Consider the following 20,506-nt stretch of genomic DNA (forward strand, 5'->3'; position numbering starts at 1 on the left):
ATTTCTTTTCTCTTAATAACAATGAAATTGAATATATTGTATTACGCATGAATAGTATATGTCTCAATGCGTCAAGAAATTTCGTGGAGTTAACTTATGCTTTAATATTTTATTTATCTTTACTATAATATTTTATATTTGAGGGGTGTTTTTAGACTTTTACGACTGACTGTACGCTCGTATACCTACTTATTTTCATCATATCATTTCATACCATATACTTGACCTCAGGCCAATTTGTACTCGGACTCGTGATAACGATATCTGATGAAGAAATTATAATTATAAATGCATTCTTATATTATATAAAGAACGAGCATTCGCTTGCTTAATTTAAACCCACCTAAACGCACTTTAACATGTTATCTGCCATGAGAAGCACAACAATAGCCGCGAGTATGAACAATTGATTCTCAGACACTGCAAATTGCAATAGTCAGGGAAAGTATGAATCAGCGTATGATTCACATGAACTTCAACTATGTGGGTCACACAAATTATATGTTGTTTCTCAGCAAAAAGACAACGAAGAAGTACGGCTTTCCAAAAAAATACATTCATTGACACTTAAATCGCTATTCTACTCAAGGATGGGACATTTCCAGGCAGAAGAAACTAAATATTTATGATTATTGCGACAGTTAAAATATTAGTGTGTGTAAATATTGAACAAAGAATTAACTTCGGGGAATAGAACTTTCTAAATATTCTCGATAAGCTATGCGCTGAAAAATTGGTCAAATCTAAACGGAGATCTCAAGAAAATGATCGTTTCAATACACGAAACCCGAGAAAAGACAAATAAACTCGAAGTAGCTCCTTTGTAACATGGTTTTCCATGCGGATCCAATTCGATGCGAGCAACCCCCGTTCGAAGAATGTTCGGCCTTCAAAAACAGAGGAGGAACGCGACCAGTAGCGGCGCGTGGTTCATAGCGGGCCATTTAACGGTCTTTGCGAAATTGAGTCATCACGCGGTTCGCCTGGAATCTCGAATATTTTCCTTCCGATGCTTCAGAGTTCTCCGTAACCTTCCCCCGCCTGTTTTCCCCTTTGCCATGCCACCCTCTCGCCATCTCTCTTACGATGTCCGCTTCCTCTCCTTTGCCAACAACCACCATCACTCTATTCGAGACGTCTTCGAGGATGTTCGAGTTGTCCGTAAGATATCGGCCAATGAAATGGAAGAACGAACGACTTGAGCCAAGTCAAGTATGAGGAATAATCATGGAGTATGGAAGAAGTATTTTTTGACTTGAGTATTTTTGTGCATTTGTGAGAAATTTAAGGACAAGAGACTGTATAGAACATACGTAAAAGATTTCTGTCTCTATTTAGGTAAATTTATATTTACCTAATATCCTATATTACTATTAGGATTTCTGTCTCTATTTACGTAAAAGATTTCTGTCTCTATTCAGAGCATTTCAATATTATTTTACTTTCGATATCTTTGGTATTTTAGTCTTCCTTTCGTATTTCTGTAGAAAACCGAACTTTTAAGTATCTTTTATAATACAAATTCGTATCCGAAAGACACAAAAATCAATGAAAAAATTTCGGTTTTTCTAAAAATACAACATCTCGATTCATCTATAATTCACTTTAATTTCGTTAAATATTTCTGGAAAAAGTTTCTCTTCAAAAGTTGCACTTTATCGAAAAATACAATATCTCAATTCGCTGATAATATTTCACGACAATCGCACTCAAAGAGACATAGAAATTCTTGAAAAAACTAAATCGTTGTCTAATTTTAAATTTTTGCTTATTATTTGTCACCAGCTTTCCCCACAACATAAATTTCAATTAAAGAAACCCAATTCCTAACCAAACATTCACAAAACAATTTTAATTATGGCAGTTTTAATCTTTAGAAATATAAATATGATATATTTTATTTGTAACAAAAATGGAATTGTGTATATATAAAAAGACAATCCATCTTCCACGATTAACAGGTTAAAAGTACCAAATATCCTAGAAATATATCTCAGTCCAGCCATAATATTCACCGTAAATCTATCCAAAGAATCAAAAACTCTCCTAAAAAATAAATCCACCTGTTCCATCGAACATTCGTATCTATACATCGACTAAAGAACATCCGTAAACTTTCTCACGAATCGAAAACGTTGGAAATGAATCGGTTGGCCGATTGAAAAATGGCCTTGATCGATGCAATCTCAATGGGACAATCCAGCGGGAAATGACAAGCGATATTCGATCATGAAACGTAATCTAAGAGGTAGGAACAAAAACAAACGAGAGAGAATAGAAAAGGAGGGTGGCGGGGGTGAACGATGAATTGATTTCCAGTCGATTGAATCGAATAAATGGCATTCTATGTGGCACCTTATCGTTGCTTAGATTTCACAGCCGTTAAGACTTTACGGCCGTGCCCATAAAACCGGCGCCAGACGACATCAAACGCGTCGTAATTGAAATAACGTTTACCATGCAGTAACCAGAATCACGTCACTTCGTTTCGATAAACTGCTGTGGTCAAAAGAAAGTTTAAAATTGGAACTTGCTAATACGAGTATTAGTAACTTTGTACTACACACTTTTCACCATATAAATACTATTATTTTAGTAGTCTATTCTTCATTTACGTCTATGCATCGCTCTTGCAGAATAGAATTTCGTTTTCTAAAATTATAATAAAATAATATTTTTAAAACTTTATTTCGATCGTTGCTGCACACACCAAAGAACTTGCTCCAAAGAATTCCTCGTTTGCCGTTCGTTGAGATTCTCTGATATATCGTAATGTCGAGACTAACTCAATAAGATAGGCTTTAAATTGTTTTGCGCACGATTTATCGATATTAATCCTAGATATGTATAGCTTAAGATATATGTAGAATAAAATACTGAAGCAACGTTGAAGTAAATGAGAGAGAGAACATTTGTATTGGTTCTGACAAAAATATATTATTTTCAAAATTGTTGTGTAAAAAGTATTTGAAAAAAAGTTAATCTTTCTTCAAATTCAATAAATTTTCTAAAGACTTTTAAAAATATTAGATTATCAAAAAACATGAATTTTTAAGTGTCTGGTTACGAATAACCATTATCTACTAACCAAAAAAAATCTGCCATCGATAATGGTTACCGGTAACCAAAGAGGTTTTGGTTAAAAGATAAAATTCTTTTGCATCACATAGTAATAAGTTTGGTAATATATGTAAGAGATGAAATATTTTTTAATCAGTAAGCTTTACAAATTACAAATTCTCTAACTGTTTTAGTTTTTTCCTATTTGATGCAAAATTGTACGATTTTGAAAAAGTAGTATATAACCTACAACTTGTAACTTGCAAGTAGTCTTACAGTACAGTATAGTCTTACAATCTTTTACAAGCACTAAGTTATATCATTAATATTATAAGTTTACTTTGATATTACTAATTTGGTGTTATTTGCAAGTTTACAAGCGCTCATAGCAAGATCATTGTTGCGCCTATATTACAAATGAGTTAACGAAGTAGAATTTGTTTATAACTTTTTTCTAGCCTCATTCCAAATCTAAGTTTATAGCGTTTCACAAGTTTTATTGCTTTCGTTACAAAAACACGAAAACTATTTGAAACTGTGTATTCAGAATGCCATGTTGATTCTGTACGCATATACTATACTACGCGTATGCTACGCGTGGGACGAAAGATCATACATATTACAATAACGATTCTTGTATATAACGATAAGAGTAAACTACGGATATTTGTGCAAATTAGTATTTTTATAAACATAATTTACAAACTGGAACTTATAACTAGATAGGGATATTAGATAGAGTTTCGTTTATTAAACATTGTAGAAGATACTGTACTTTAAATATCTAATATATTTCTACTATATATTACGTGCATTCTGTACACTTCTTTGTCTTTAAATTTCTCATAAAATGCATAAAAACCCGCAGTTTAATGATAAGTAGTAAGGAGTTTGAGGAAATTAGATATTTAAGAAATATATATGTGTATATAATATATATATGTATATAATATATATATAAATATATATGTTAAAAATAAAAAGACACGTTTAGATTGGATCTAAAATGAATAGGTTTAAAATAACTATAAGTAATTTATAAATTCTAAAGTGCACTTTTGAATCGCATAACTCCTTTTATAACTGATAATCCTAACAGTAATAATTGTTAATCCCAATTGTTATTGATATTCATCAACTCAAAATCGAAGGATGACGAACACAGTAATATAAAAAACGAGGCACTCGTTTCACAACTTTTCTAATATTGAAATAACGATTCTTGTCTCTCGAATCTCGGACTAATCGAAATCATGGAACAAACGACGCACGGGGGGCGACGTGAAATATTTAATCGTAAATACATGGAAGCGCGCGGTAGCAATCGAATTTTTTTTACGATTTCACACGGCTCAATAAACCGTGATAACATTACTGTATTATTTCGGGGACACGGACGCGAAAGAGCGCCACTCGGTTCGATCAACCGATTTCCATTATGAAAAACAGAGAAAAAAATCGAACAAAAGGAAAACGAAAAGGGGGAGAGAGAAAAAAGCGATCAACACTGGCACGATTCAACACAAAAAGAGAAAAAGTCGTTTAAACGCGCAAATAGAACGTCCGCTCATTGTCGAGCGAAAGACCCTTCCGCGTTTTCATCGGCCCTCAAAAACTGCGTGCAGCTTACACTCGAATTAATTTGAGTTCACATGCGTCCAACAGTTTCCCCGATTTTCCTATGAAACAATATTTTCGTTTCATCGTTTCTTATTTTCTTTGTAGATTTCTACACGACGCTCCTTTTCCTTGGTATCGCGTCAAATAATGAATAATCTTATTTCTATAGAATTATATCTATAGAATTAATACTAAACATTAACTTGTTCACATATATTTTTCATTTATCGCAGCAATGACGTAACTGAAAATTTGTAGTTTTTTAATTTCTTAGTTATTTATACACCGATCATTCGAGTTTGTACTCTGTTATGACAATGAAAAATTTGCTCATGAATTTCTTCGATAAATGTACGATCCAAACAAGAAACGTAGTTCGCATTAAATAAAACTGTCTCAGAAGTCAAACTAATTAACTCCATTTATTGTTATTACTTTCCCAGTTTCATTATGTAAATATATGATTAGTATTCAACTTTGAAGGAGCAAATGACTTGCTACATATAATTTCTATAATATTTATAAATTTATTTATCACAAAAGACAACACAAGTAATGATAAATTTCAAAAATTTTAAATTTTGAAAACTGCGTGTGTAATATCATTTCTTTTCTCAAATGATGGAGTTGTGACTTTCGAACGACTCAAATGATAAAATACTTTAACTTTTAGCGAGGTTCGATGCAGAAAGACGACGAACTTTCGGAAAGAAATGGTTGCTGAGGAAAACTGAAGGTGCAATCTTTGCCGACTAGTGGAATTCATGAAACGGCGCGGAATTGATTTCGATGTATTTGAAAGTTTCCTCTTTTCCAGGTTAATTGATTTGAGTTTATAAAGCAAATGGGGTAATATTTCTATTGAATTTTCTTTAATTAAGAGCGTAGTTTTTTTGAAAATTATTTCTATGTTTATCATATTAATTGGATACGAGATTAATCCTTAACTGGTATGATTGAATCATGAATTGGATTTGAGCTAATTTGCTTAACACTAATGACCGATTTTAAATTCCAGATTAAAAATTCTATAAATTCAGTGTTGTCACTTCTTCTTACTTTACTTCTCGCAACGTTTCCTATAATATGCAAAAAAAGTGAATCGAAATATTTCTCTTAATGGTTACATAATGTATTATGATAATGACATTGAGAAATATTGTAGAAATTTTTGGAATTGTGTACAAGTTTATGATGATAAAAGAATTAGGATTGAACATAAATGATCAATGGCTTGCCTATGAGGGTTTTATTTGTATTCTGTATGTTAGACGATAAATCTTTATTACATAAAATGCAAGATATAGACGATAAATAAAACGATGTACGCTCAACTCAAATAATTAAATTCCCAAACTATGATTACAGAAACACTGACTAAACAAAGTACAGTCGAATCTCGGTAACTCGAACCTCAAAGGAAGAACTAAAATCTTGAAGTTGTAGAAATTCCGACTTATCGAAATTTTAGAGTAAAGGAGGTTTAACGAACGAAACTTCGACATACAGAAGCTTTATATGAAGGCACAATTACATTCACCTTTTCAGAAAGCGTTAGAATTTTAAGATTCCTGTTAGAACTCATTTTATTCATTGTACATAAATTCAAAAGTAAAAGACGTGGAAGATGACAGCAATTATATGTTCTATTGACGAAAAACTATTAACTTCCGTGGATATGCACGTAGCCGAAAAGCAAAGAAATAGGCATACGGCTTGTGTCGTCTTATGTTTTCCGTCTTATGTTATGTTGAGACAATTCTAACAGTTGGAAGACAAGGATACAATATCGAATTGCAGAAACAGGAGCGATAGAAGTTCAACTTATAAAGATGAATTTAGAGTTGTAAAAGTTTGGCTATTCTAAACTCGAGTTATAGAGGTAAAATAACGCAGATAGCATATAATTCGAATTAAAGTAAGTTTTATTTCAACTATTAGAATTTTTCATAGCGAAGTGGAAGAGAATGGAAAAAATTGTAATCTTATTATAGAGGTTTGACTTATCGAGGTTCGACCTCGAACATTTTCATAGTATCAAATTTTTATAATCATATGAAAGTACTATTACATCATAAGAAATTTAATATATGTATCTATACATAAACGCAGTTGATTAAAATATAAATGCTATAACAAATACGAGTGCCGAATGATGTGTCGATACTTTTTACAGCCACTGTATGTCATCTATAACTGTATGATCCAACGATACTACCTGAGAGTTAGGATGATTAACTCTAATAATTCAATTATTACTTTAATTCACATTTTCTATAAATTTGAAATGAGTCAGAAACGAAGAACAAATGCAGTTTTCTAATCGCTTATTTTTTGGTGTTTTTCAGGTCGAAACGAGCTGATTGCTCGTTACATCAAACTGAGGACAGGCAAGACGAGAACGCGAAAGCAGGTCTCTTCTCACATACAAGTGCTTGCTAGGCGAAAACTTCGCGAGATCCAAGCGAAACTCAAAGTGGTGAGTATCTGAATACCTTTTGTACCATGTGTTTTTCTTACACTTCTATTTTTATTTTTCGTTCATTTTTTCATTCATATATATCTATCCCTAATAAACGCGTTACAACAATGTCAAACATTTTTATCGACACTTATATACGCTTTACAAAGGTAAAACATTATCATTTTGCTTAAGCAGTAATAACAAAATTTATTATTTCTGATTGTTTAAAAATGAATATTCGTATTACTATTAAATTGTAGTATTATTTTTGAAACGAGAAAATATAGTACTAAAAATGATTATCTTTGTTTGTTCAGAGAAATTAATAATAAAAAGTATCATTTTTATTTGTTTAAGAAGAATTATTAAAAATTATTATTTATATTATCTGGCAATGAAACATTTGGAACATAATTTTATTTAGCTTTATACACCACTACCACTCATAAGCATTCGAATATGTGAAAATTAAATATGAACAACAGAAAAATAATATTTGATATATGATAATTTTTTTTTAAATAAAGATCTTCGAATTAAACATCGATTTATGGATGTGTTTAAGGGAAGAAACACTGCAAAATAAGATGAACAGTAAAATTATTTTGACAATTTTGTTCGAGCAAACAATGCAAGTGACAAAAAATGTTGAACCAATTTTATCAATCTTCCTGTTGTATTTTTTTTCGAAAGGTATACTGCAGCTTTTACATTAACAATAGTACATAATTAATGTGAAATCAAAGCAAAAATATTTAAGAAATATTATATAATCTAAATCCATGTGTGTCGCAGGGCATGTGAGGAAAAGTCAGTCTTAGGATAAAAATATACAATACTCCCCTTTTTAAAAGAAAATATTAATAAAAAGAATATCTTTTAGTAATTTAATTACGTTGTCATTACTCTTTTTACTATACCAGATTTATAAAGAAAAACAAGGAAGCAGAAAGTAATAATTTATAAGAATTATATAAATATATATAATTTGTAAAAAATTTATTTATTAAAAAATAATAACAATTTTTAACCTTAGATTTAGGATGTTTCGTAACGCATTGAGACATGGAGTATATTCTAAATAATGGATCAATTATTGCTCCAATGCATGACATTTCTATAATTTACATACAAAAATCAATCTTTTGGATTATAATGTTTTATAATAGTTACATAACGCCATAATACCATTCAGCAAACAAATAATTAAGATAATGAAACTACCTATGAGGTAGTTCATAAAAATTAAAGAAGCGTTTAAATATTTCTGAGCAAAAACGGAGACGAAGACTACCTACACGAAATAGAACATGATTTATAACATATAGATCATATTTTAATTTTATAGGAAAGAAATTTTATGTGAACATTTAAAATGTAATGATATTTAACACAAAGGAAACATTTCTTATTCGGTTTTCGTACTATAGTAATTAATCCTGCTAATATTAAAAATATCCTTAGATTTTACAAAACTTCGTGAATTTATCAATTATTTAAGAAATGTTTTATTAATTCGAAACATTATTCTCCTTTTCAACTATGTTATATGCATTAATACATTGTTGGCCAGAGACATATCAATATGCATTGCGTTACTTAAATGTTGTTGTGCGGAAATATATTCCGAGATATTTAGAGAAAAATATGCAGTTAAAACCACCGTACGAAGTTGTTATAATGTTAAATTCATGAAGTGTTTATCATTCATCTTCTATCATATTAGGCTTTCTCCTACCCTTTTATGTACACAAATTATAATGTTATAATACTTGTATAAAATTATAAAGTTATAAACATAATTATGTTATCATTTAATTGTCAAAAATGGCACATCGCGAGTTTTTTGGTGAAGAAGTTTTCGGTGAATTTTATGCAGATACTTTGATCATCCGAATGACAATACTAGTGATTCGGAAGATGATAGTCATTCAGAAAATATATAGTTCTGACTCACTACCATATGAATATTAAACTACTAAAAAGATATTAAACCTCCGTAATCGATTCTGATACTGAAAGTGAAAATGGCACTCACGGTGTTGGAGAATGCTCTTTTACTTTCATTGAAGATTGAATTGAAAATATTATACAGAAATTAAAATTGCATAAAAAATAACCGATCACAGGCTATTCTGCATAAATCCTCCGGTCAACAATGTGTTAAGCAAGTACTCTCTTTTAAATAGCATTTATTACATTTTTCTTCTGTCATTTTCATATACAATTATATGACTCTAATATCTAGTCTTCCAAAACAGCACATCCACGCATACGACATTCGATATTTTCAATTTTTCGCCTCAGCTCATTCATTTCTCTCTCTCTCTCTCTCTCTCTCTCTCTCTCTCTCTCTCTCTCTCTCTCTCTCTCTCTCTCTCTCTCTCTCTCTCTCTCTCTCTCTCTCTCTCTCTCTCTCTCTCTCTCTCTCTCTCTCTCTCTCTCTCTCTCTCTCTCTCTCTCTCTCTCTCTCTCTCTCTCTCTCTCTCTCTCTCTCTCTCTCTCTCTCTCTCTCTCTCTCTCTCTCTCTCTCTCTCTCTCTCTCTCTCTCTCTCTCTCTCTCTCTCTCTCTCTCTCTCTCTCTCTCTCTCTCTCTCTCTCTCTCTCTCTCTCTCTCTCTCTCTCTCTCTCTCTCTCTCTCTCTCTCTCTCTCTCTCTCTCTCTCTCTCTCTCTCTCTCTCTCTCTCTCTCTCTCTCTCTCTCTCTCTCTCTCTCTCTCTCTCTCTCTCTCTCTCTCTCTCTCTCTCTCTCTCTCTCTCTCTCTCTCTCTCTCTCTCTCTCTCTCTCTCTCTCTCTCTCTCTCTCACACACACACACACTCTCACTCTCACTCTCACTCTCACTCTCACTCTCACTCTCACTCTCACTCTCACTCTCTCTCACTCTCTCTCACTCTCTCTCACTCTCTCTCACTCTCTCTCACTCTCTCTCACTCTCTCTCACTCTCTCTCACTCTCTCTCACTCTCTCTCACTCTCTCTCACTCTCTCTCACTCTCTCTCACTCTCTCTCACTCTCTCTCACTCTCTCTCACTCTCTCTCACTCTCTCTCACTCTCTCTCACTCTCTCTCACTCTCTCTCACTCTCTCTCACTCTCTCTCACTCTCTCTCACTCTCTCTCACTCTCTCTCACTCTCTCTCACTCTCTCTCACTCTCTCTCACTCTCTCTCACTCTCTCTCACTCTCTCTCACTCTCTCTCACTCTCTCTCACTCTCTCTCACTCTCTCTCACTCTCTCTCACTCTCTCTCACTCTCTCTCACTCTCTCTCACTCTCTCTCACTCTCTCTCACTCTCTCTCACTCTCTCTCACTCTCTCTCACTCTCTCTCACTCTCTCTCACTCTCTCTCACTCTCTCTCACTCTCTCTCACTCTCTCTCATTCTCTCTCACCCTCTCTTTTCTCTCTCTCTCTTCTACCTCTTACACAAATTTTTCTTTTTCATTTGCAAACGATTCGGGTTGCTTCAGAATTAATTGTCAATAGAGAATTCGTTCGATCAAGAACGGCGTACAGGAAGGTTTGTAGCGGAATAAATCACGCGTAAAAATGAACCCAGGCCCGTTTAATCAACAGCTGAATTATTAAAGCGATTTGGGAACAATTGCGCGGCTGTTAATAAATCACAGAACGCTGCGTTTGCCGCTTTCATTCGGCGATGAGGACCGTCGATATAAACCGGAGGAAAACAGAGAGATAGAGAGAAAGAGAGAGAGAGAGAGAGAACCATGCAACACAGGATTGTTCGTACAGGGAACAGTCAATAGTGAATGCACAAATATAAAAAGAAGACAAAACGAACGTGTAAATTAAGCAATTCGACCGTGTTTTACGCAGTTAATCAGCACTAACGTATAGAGGCACGCGTTGCTGAAGCATGAGTTTATTTCCGGCTTCGATGTATCTGTCAAGAGACGGTGGAAAAAAGCAGTTAATTTCAACTGAAAGGAATTTGTTTGGATAATGAATGATCGTTTTCATAATGAAGACGATTATAGGGAATAAATTATCATAAGAAATTAATAGAAATATCGTTATAAAGAAAATAAAACAATAAAAAAGGATTATAAATAATACAAGAGAAGAAATGAAGAAACAGTAGTTAATTTCAGCTCGGAATTGCATAATTTACTATTGGTTATGATGATTAGAATCGGTTTCGTTTTCATAATGCAGGAACAGTTTGTCTTCAATTTAGTAGCTGTAAATAGTTTTTGGAAATATGGTTATAGAGCAGATTTAAAAGAGAATCGTTACAGAAGGTGTTTTCTAGTATATGAGAAAAGTGCAAAACGCGAGAAATTCTTAATATTTCAATATATCTTAAAAAATGGAAACGCTGAATAGTATATCATACGCATTAACCTAATACAAATGATATATTCCCAAAATACTACGGATTTTATTTATGGAAAGGTAAAAACAAATAAAAATCATAAATCTTTTTGTGAAACTACATATAAACTACATATAAAACTACATATAAACTACATATAAACAAATCTGACTACGTTAATTAATAAACCGCAAAAAATGGGGATCAGAGTTACAAGTTGTCAAAAAATTTCTAAAAACGCCTGGTGTGCACATCGAAACGCTTGAAGCTTTGTCGGAATTACAGAGCGACTGCATCTGGTACTGCAGTGGCCGCATACCGCGAGCATTATTCAGAGAAGCACCCGGTGGCAGGACAGGCCAGTGTGTGACGTAATTTTCTGGTTTCCGCGTTTCACGTGGGGTGTGAAACACCAGCCGGTGACCCTGCTTATGCTATCCAACCGGAGGCCGATTTATTCCGCGAGAAAAGAATTTTTAGGCACAGTGTTTACGTTTCCTGTGGTCACACCTTATTTAATTTTCTACGCGGTCGAGCAGCCATTAAAGACCATTCGTGGCGAACCGTACCGTCGCCGTATTTTTTCCAAAATTCGCCAACGTTCTCTTATCAAAGTTCTCTGAACCATTGGGAACGACACCGTTAACTTCCGTGGAACGCTAAAATTCTCCAAGTTTGTGGTATGATATCCTAGGACAATTGAAGAGTTCGTAGGAATTTTTTTAGAGGATTATATAGAAATTGCCAATGAATAGCTTTAAAATGTTCGTTTATTGTTAAAGATAAAATGAATTTAAAGATGAAGCAAATACAAAGAGCTATATTGGAATGAATTAATTGATTTTAGGATCTTTTTCGTTACATGAGCTCGTTTTAGTATACATTGAACTAAATACATAATGTGTGTTCAATATTTAGAGATAATGTGTTCTAGACAAAATCTATGCAGAACAAAATTATTACCTAATATTATTGTATAATATTATTGTATTCTAATTTTACTCGTAAAAATTGATCATTATAGCATCCATATGTTTTAGAAACGTTCGTTGTATTCCTACTCTATCAAAAACGTGATTAGTAAGTAAATGCCTACATTTTTGTTGATTTTCTAATTTTAATGTCGTTTTATGATTAAACAGAAGAAGAACACACATTGCGTTAATAACATATTTGATAATAAGACAAGTGAAATCTTATGAGTAAATTGTATAAATTACAAATTAATCTGATCATCGTATTTGACGAAAAATGATAAATCTTAAAAACGAATTCTATATAATCTATAACTTACATCTTATTAATTTAATGTTATAAGATACACAAGTTTATGTCTCGAAATAAGTAACTCGCTCTTCTTTCTTCCTTACTTGAACTCGCCGACAGAGCGAGAGAGCCGGGAATGAGTAAGAGGTCCGTACAAGCGAAAAGCTATAAATTTGCATCATTTAGTAGAAGACGAATGTCTGTATGTGTAATGCTTTCTCACTTTAGTATTAGCAATCTTGACGTGTTATACGCTCATTTATGATTTGTCGCTATCTAGAGTCTCTCGCTTGTTCTCCGTGTTCTTTCTTGTTCCGTTCGAGAAAAAAGTCAAAACATATAATATATCTGTCTCATATATTTGCCTCAAAATAAGTAATTGTGTTGCTTCCGAGGGAAAGCTGTACGTTTCTTTAATTACACCTTTTTACTACAATGCTTTGAATTATTAATATTCATAAAAAATGTATCTTTGAATTTTGATGAGTTGACTTTCCACATCAAAACTGATAAAATAATGATTAAAGTAAGGGCAAAGGCCTCCAGGCCCTGTTTGCAATCGTACACTCATCTGATTTTATTCACGTTTGCACTGTACGGTTAGCATCTAACATGTATCTAAGTGGTATCATACATTTGTAGGTGACATATGTATGATAGTTTGGAGATTAAATCATTGTATTGCACTTCATTTTAAAATAGATCATTTTAGCCTATATTCTGTATTCCGTGTCTATATGTCTAACATATAGAATACAAGTTAACCCTTGATAGTCAAACATATGTTCAACCTTAACTTTTTACTGTTATAAACTTTTAAACAATTCTAAAAAATTCTATATTTATCAACATCGTTATTATATTAAAGAATTATTAAAACAAATATTTTCATTCAATCCATTTTCAATAAAAATGAAGATTTTTTTCGAAGAAGTCTATACCAGAAGGTCGTGTAATTCCGATCTTTTCACTCATGTTTTTTTTTTTTAATATCTCGAAAATTATAGCCGAGCGATATTATATGTATGTATATGCAAAAGTTGTTCAAGATGGTGATCTTGACAACATATCTCAAAGTTATTGAAATGAGTGAGGTGTATCGTATTCTAGATAATTATACGAATTCAATCCAACCTGTTGTAGTCTCCGATGATTCAATGATACTAGTTAAGAGTTAGATCGCATCAAACTGAAAGCATTAAAACAATTAATTCGCTTCACCCTTTTTATGTATTTTGGTTTCAATAGACTTAATACATTAGTCACCGTATACGAATTTTTCCAGGAAACACATTCTTCGGAGAATCAGGCCGCATCATCTATATCCCCCAAAATAATCCTGCGTCGAGCATTATAGTATAATTGATTGTTGCGGTGTAAACGCAACTCTCTCTCTCTCTCTCTCTCTCTCTCTCTCTCTCTTTCTCTTTCTCTCCGCCCTCCCAATAACTGACGATACATCTAAAAACGGGCGAACGGCATTTCAGAATGTCGATAAACATGTCCAGCCCGTTACCCGGGCCAATCCTGCATTCCTCACGTGTATTTGCGCGATGAGGGGCTGGCCGCGGACAGGGACAGAGCGATTGTACCGTGACAGAGCGATTGTACCGTAACAGACAGAGAACAAGCGAAAATTGGAAAAAAAGGAGGGTGGAAAAAATAGAGAAAGGGAAGGTGGAAAATAAAACAGAAAAAACGAGGTGGAAGAGAAAAAAATAACACGAGAACAGCCACCCTCTCAATTAACCGAATTGATTTTCTACTGCAGATTCGTCGGTAAAGAACGGTCCCGCGGAATGAAATGGATTTTTCGCATGCAGTGCGCGCCCGATTTCACGATAATAATTTTTCCCTCTCTATCTGTCTTTATCTCTCTATCTGTACCCTTTTTTTCTCCCGTACGTTTTCCCCCTTTTTTCTATTAAATTCGAAAATTCGCTCGTCTGCATTCCTTTCAAAGAAATCGCACCGCGTGCAAAATAGGAGCAGTACCTATACATTTTACATATGTATAAGAGCGGCGTGGTCGATTTTTATGTGAAGTATTGTATGTAGTTTTCTGTGTATGCGTAATTGAATTTGCGATTATGTGTATTCGTGAATGTGACATGAGTGAGTGAAAGTACTCAACTATCTGATGAATAAAGAGAAATAAGTGCTTCTTAGGCTTATACTGGCAAATGTTTAAAGTGGAAAATGTTTACGCGTAAGTTTAACTAATTATATTATAAAAGTTTTATTTCTGTAATGTAGGATTTAAATATACATTTCTTGCAATTCGAAGCATTATAAATATAGAGCGGATTTCGAATTTTTATTTTAAGTAATAATTACAAACTAAAAGTAGAGTTAGTTTTTAGAACTGCCAGAGTAGCCAAGATAACCAATTTGAAAGTTTCCGTAGAAATGTCGTAAGTTTACAACGGTTTGTAGATTATTGCACTTTTAATTTAAATGATTTTTCGTAAAATATATAAACAAAAGCTGCAAAAAGAATTTTTAATACTTGAAAAAAAGTTTGATATAAATTGAAACGAGAAGTCACGCATATAAATATTATTTTTTTCATATCTTGCTGAATCTTGAAATATTTTTGTAATATTAGAAAAATACGACTGAGTCGAGAACGACTAAAATAATGCAGCGAGATCAATTCCTCTGGTATAAATTTTTGGTATAAATTTCTTTAGTCGTCCATCGATAGTTACAACATTAAGTTTATAAAGACTTTCATACTATGAACATAATATTTCACAAAGATGAAATTCAGCTCATAGCTTGACATACGTGTTAGAGAAATAAAATTTGAAATATTTTATAAGCGTACAGATTACTATCAGCTGTAAATCGTTGATCTGCTAACAAAACTTTCATAAGTGCCATAGTAAGTTCGCCATTCCATGGTTATAGTGTGACGTAATATTTAAAAGATTTTTTAAGATTGGGGCCTACTGTTTGAAAAAGTCGTTAATATATAACTTTCGATAAAAAATTGAAGATTCCATTTGTTTACGTAACCATATCCATACTTGTAAATTTTAGTCCATACTCCGTATGGGGCAATGATTATACTATTATACCTAATTATATCATTTTGTTATTGTATTATCGTCAAGTACTGTATTTATGCTTATACTTATTTATAAGTGCAGATGTCTTTTACAGAAATCAAACTGAAAACTGTCAATTCAATATAAATATTCCTTGCTTTTTAAATAAAAAATACCTAGTTTACACAGATTATACAGTAGTTTGTAATACATGTATGTATTTGATTAAAGAGTTAGATGTAAGCAAGTAGTACTTAAAAGCAAATTTACCTATAATTGAGTATGATGAATGGTGAAAAATCGGAAGCAAATAAACCTGAAAAAGGAAATTATTGTTAAATTACACAAGGAAAGAAAATTGGAAAAAAGAAATTGCGGCTTGTCTGAACAGAAGTAAATCAGCAATTCATTGCAAAATAGAATAATACAATAGTGATAGAAATATTACAAATAAATCACGATTTGAGCGTTGAAAGAAATTAACACCAAGAGTAAAAAAGACGATCCTTCAAAGGTAATGAAAAATCCATATATGTATATCTGCACTGGAATTGGAATCAATGGTTCCTATAATTATGTCAAAAAATTTTATGGAAAAACCGAAAGAATACGAAGAATCAGCAAGAAAAATAACCTACCTTTGAATACCTTCGTTATTCGCTGTAATTCAAACCATCTGCCTGCATCATTCTTATCAAATCAACTGGACCCTCCAAATCTCACTATAATACAAATAACAACAAAAACTCAACCAAATAACTAAATCAATCAATAAAAGGAAGCGACAATTCAATCTGAACCAATGCAGCAGCCGATTCCGCAAAAATGGTGTTCCCCTGCTACATATAAAAGGATAGAAGATAACAGAGGGAGAGAAAGAGAGAGAGAGAGAGAGAGAGGCAACAGGCAAAAGTTCACAGTTTTTCACCGTACACGTTGACCGAAAAGAAAGGCTTTATCGCTGTGCATTGTTACGCGGCACGCTTCATTTCGAATGGGCAGAGCTTGTAATGGCTCTTCCATTACGGATTTATGAACGAAATTGAAAAGGCCTGTACCGGGTTGAGGGGCGGAGGAACGTGAGAGGGGATCATGGAAGGGTTGGTACACGCCAATTTCCCGGATATCACGGGAACGAAGCTCTCGCGTTCGCTTCGTCAGCAATTTTCGACAGTGCGGGGGTGGCGCTGATTAAAACGACGGCTTTCCGATAAAAGCACAAAATTCCCGCGAATTTCGCGACCCAAAACCAGCCTTGTTTCTGCAATCAACTGCATTGCCGTTTCACTCGATAGCGATCGATGACATCAACCGCGCTCAGGTCGGGCTTAAAACAGCGACAGAACGAAGGGGGCGAGGGAATGGGGATGCAAGGGGTTGGAAATTCAGCGGCGAGAACGAAATTATGCAGGCAACCAGGGGAAATCGTTCATCGATTTAATTTTACACAGTTTGATCTGTGTGGATACACAGTAGGGAATAAATAGAAGCTATCTTCGATCTTTCATGGGAATTTTAAATTTTTTAATGGAATATTCTTTTTTTGGTAGTGTGTGTTAGTAATTTCATTAGTGTTGTTTGTTATTTTATATTATGTTTGGTTTTTATAGACAATTTATTCGTGAATTTAGACTCTGTTTCTTTTTTTAGTTTGCTTTAACACATTGTGGACTGTAAAATTTGTGCAAAGTTTTGCATCTGTGGCCGAGGTAGTGTATCCTAATTTTCATAAAATATGATTTTCAATCTACTCTTCTGTAAAAACAAAGAAGCATTCTCCAACGCCGTGAATGTCATTTCCATTTTCAACATCAGGATCGATTACTATGGTTTTCTGATTTTTTGTCTTCTTGTTGATCCTATTCATTATTATTCATCATCTGAATCAGAACTGTATTCTGTGGAACTATCATCATCCGAATAACTAATATTGTCACTCGAACAATCAAAGCATAAAATTGCATAATATTTACCGAAAATTTCTTCTTCTCTTGTAATAAAATTATATTTATAATACATGAAAGATCAGAAAAAAAGCCTAACATAACCAAATGTGAATGATAAATCATCACAAATTTTACAACGAACTTCGTTAATTTTAAGCTCTGTATATATATCTCCAACCAACAGTGTATAAATAATGAAATTTTCGATACTGAAACACACCTGCTGAGGAGTCTCAAAACAGTTGTTATATTTACTCCATAATTAAACAAAATTATAGATGATTTGCGTCGTAATGCAATTTAATTTAATCCTTGGCACGATAAAGAAGCTATATGTAACTACCGATATATTAACAATTATACTAAGGCATACGTGCAATTTGAAATATATAGTCAACATTAAATACTAAGATTTTATTAAGAATAGGAAATATCCTAAAAATGTTACGCAAATATGCATGTGTAAGAAAATGAAACTTTGGTTCCGGTTATTCGTAATGTTACCAAAGTTGTACAATCTTTCTGTCAAATTATAATTGTTTAGTAAACATATAATTTAATCCTTAAATGCATAATATTGTAATTCGGCAACATAATGTAGCATCTCTAGTATTTTACCAGTATTCAAATATATCTAATACCACAGAGTCTTTTTTACATTTACAATATTACAATGCTTATATTTAGGATGTTAAAATACTTTAAAAATCGTACTACGCAACCAACGGAACATGCAATACATATGTTACTTTTTCGCGATAATCCAGGATTCTACACATATGCATGTTCTATACATATAGTCATTTGGCAACAGACAAAATTCTAGATAGAAATATACAAAACTGATTTATATTAGAAGACATCTCATCTATTTTGGTGACCTTAGAACATGTTGCCAAGGTCATCATTCCGAACAACTTTTCCATATACGTGTTACCACCGATCGGCCTTAGTTCCTTAGATGTTCACAGAAAACTCCAATAGAATTTAGGTTTCTATGTTACGATTACATTTTATTCTGAAATAGACGGCCGAATTTTTATATAGTTCAACCTATCGATGAGAAAAATAACCAAAAAATAATGGATTATGGATTGGGTTAGAGTAGTATACAATGCTAGCGTGAAATAATTTTCGATAAATTTATTGATATATGGAATATTGTATTTTATTTTGACCTTTAATTCATCAAAATAATGGACACAAAATGTATACATACATATCCTCCACATGCAACCTAGTGATAACAATAAATTTACAAAATCGAATAAAATAAAAATTAAATCATGCTAGTGTTATTGGCCGCCTCACTGCACGACTCGGCGCCGATTATTAATCTAGATCATCCTACAACCCATTGATTTATCTTTTTTTATTTTTATTAAAGATGATTAACATCAATAAATTGTTTAGGTTGGGCTGTGTAAAAAAGCGGCCATTTATGTGTAAGAATGAAGTGTAATGGGAACTACAGTTAATTGAAGTTAATATCTCGGAAATTAATGTCGAGCGATATTAATTTTATAACTTTATAACATGTATTGGGAAAAGTTGTTCAGAATGACCATCTTAACAACATATTTCGAGGTCATAAAAATCGATGAGGTCTGTCCTCATGTAAATAATTACGTATACAAGACATTATATAAAACAATGAGATAGATATAAAAACATTATTTTTCAATGATTTTATAACACGCCAAATCCACAATTCTTAAATGTCCCGTTCCCTTTAGAAAAATCATTCAGTGGTAAAAATACTGAATCATAAAAGTGAGATTTTTGGTAGAAGCAAATTAGAAGACTCAAATGCTGTTATTATTAGAAGAGAAATATCCGACAAATAGTTCAATTAATATATACAAATTGTATAATGCAACTTCCCAAAATACCAATATATATGTTTATTCTGAAAGAATAGCAATAACATATTTGCTTTAAGTATTCCAATTAAACGAAACAAATTTAAACACGAGAAAATAAACAGTATCTGAAAAATTCTTTTCTAAATACTTACTTTTTTTCTAAGAAGTATTTGCTTTTGCAACTAATCAAAGTCGATTTCAGAACCAAGTCACTCCGGAAATTTCCTTCGCAAAAGATTATCACCACCAATTATCATCGTTAACTCCTTAATCAAGTTTAACTCCTTATCTTGTGATTTTCTCAGTTCATATTTAAATGAATACAAATCAATTATTAAACAGTCAGTCACAAAAGTCTACATACTCCTTTAGATATAAAATATTATAGTAAAATTAATAGAAACGTTAGCGCTACATCTTATGTAAGCATCGATAATGTTCTGCTAACTCTTTGGCGTTGAAAAATTAACGATTTTGTAATTTCGAATGTAACTTTATCCAAAGATTTGTGTTAAATGTTTTAATTTTTATAATTATTCTCCGAAATACATTAATAAATACCTAATAAAAATACAATATGCATGAATTATCCATATGGATGAATTTTCGAATTAGATTTCACGAAAACTAAGCCCCGAACAAAAAAAATTTTATTTTATACTTTTTTTTTATATAAATGATTTTATAAAAAATTATTTCGTGCCCGCTTATATTATTATTCAATACATTAAACTTTCTATTACATCAGAATTATAACTACTGCAACGATTTAATAGGTACGATAACCTTTAACTAGTATCATTAGGTGATATGTGAACAGTTTGAATTGGATTTAAGATTAGGTTACTTAATTTCTGGATATTTAAGTTTAATTTATATTTTACATATTACACCT

General features: G+C 32.6%; 1 protein-coding gene across 11 annotated transcripts in view; it reads left to right on the forward strand.

Annotated features, from left to right (window-relative positions):
• LOC100741755 (protein scalloped) overlaps window positions 1-20,506 on the forward strand; it is a 345,993-nt gene that overhangs the window by 309,463 nt on the left and 16,024 nt on the right. For all 11 annotated transcript variants that reach the window (XM_024370314.2, XM_033322929.1, XM_003492431.4 and 8 more), the window contains one exon: window positions 7,029-7,159. In XM_024370314.2, coding sequence (XP_024226082.1) covers window positions 7,029-7,159 — 131 coding nt within the window. The remainder of the gene's footprint in view (window positions 1-7,028; window positions 7,160-20,506) is intronic.

The sequence above is a fragment of the Bombus impatiens genome, unplaced genomic scaffold, assembly GCF_000188095.3.
Source record: "Bombus impatiens unplaced genomic scaffold, BIMP_2.2 scf_0733, whole genome shotgun sequence".
NCBI lineage: Eukaryota > Metazoa > Arthropoda > Insecta > Hymenoptera > Apidae > Bombus > Bombus impatiens.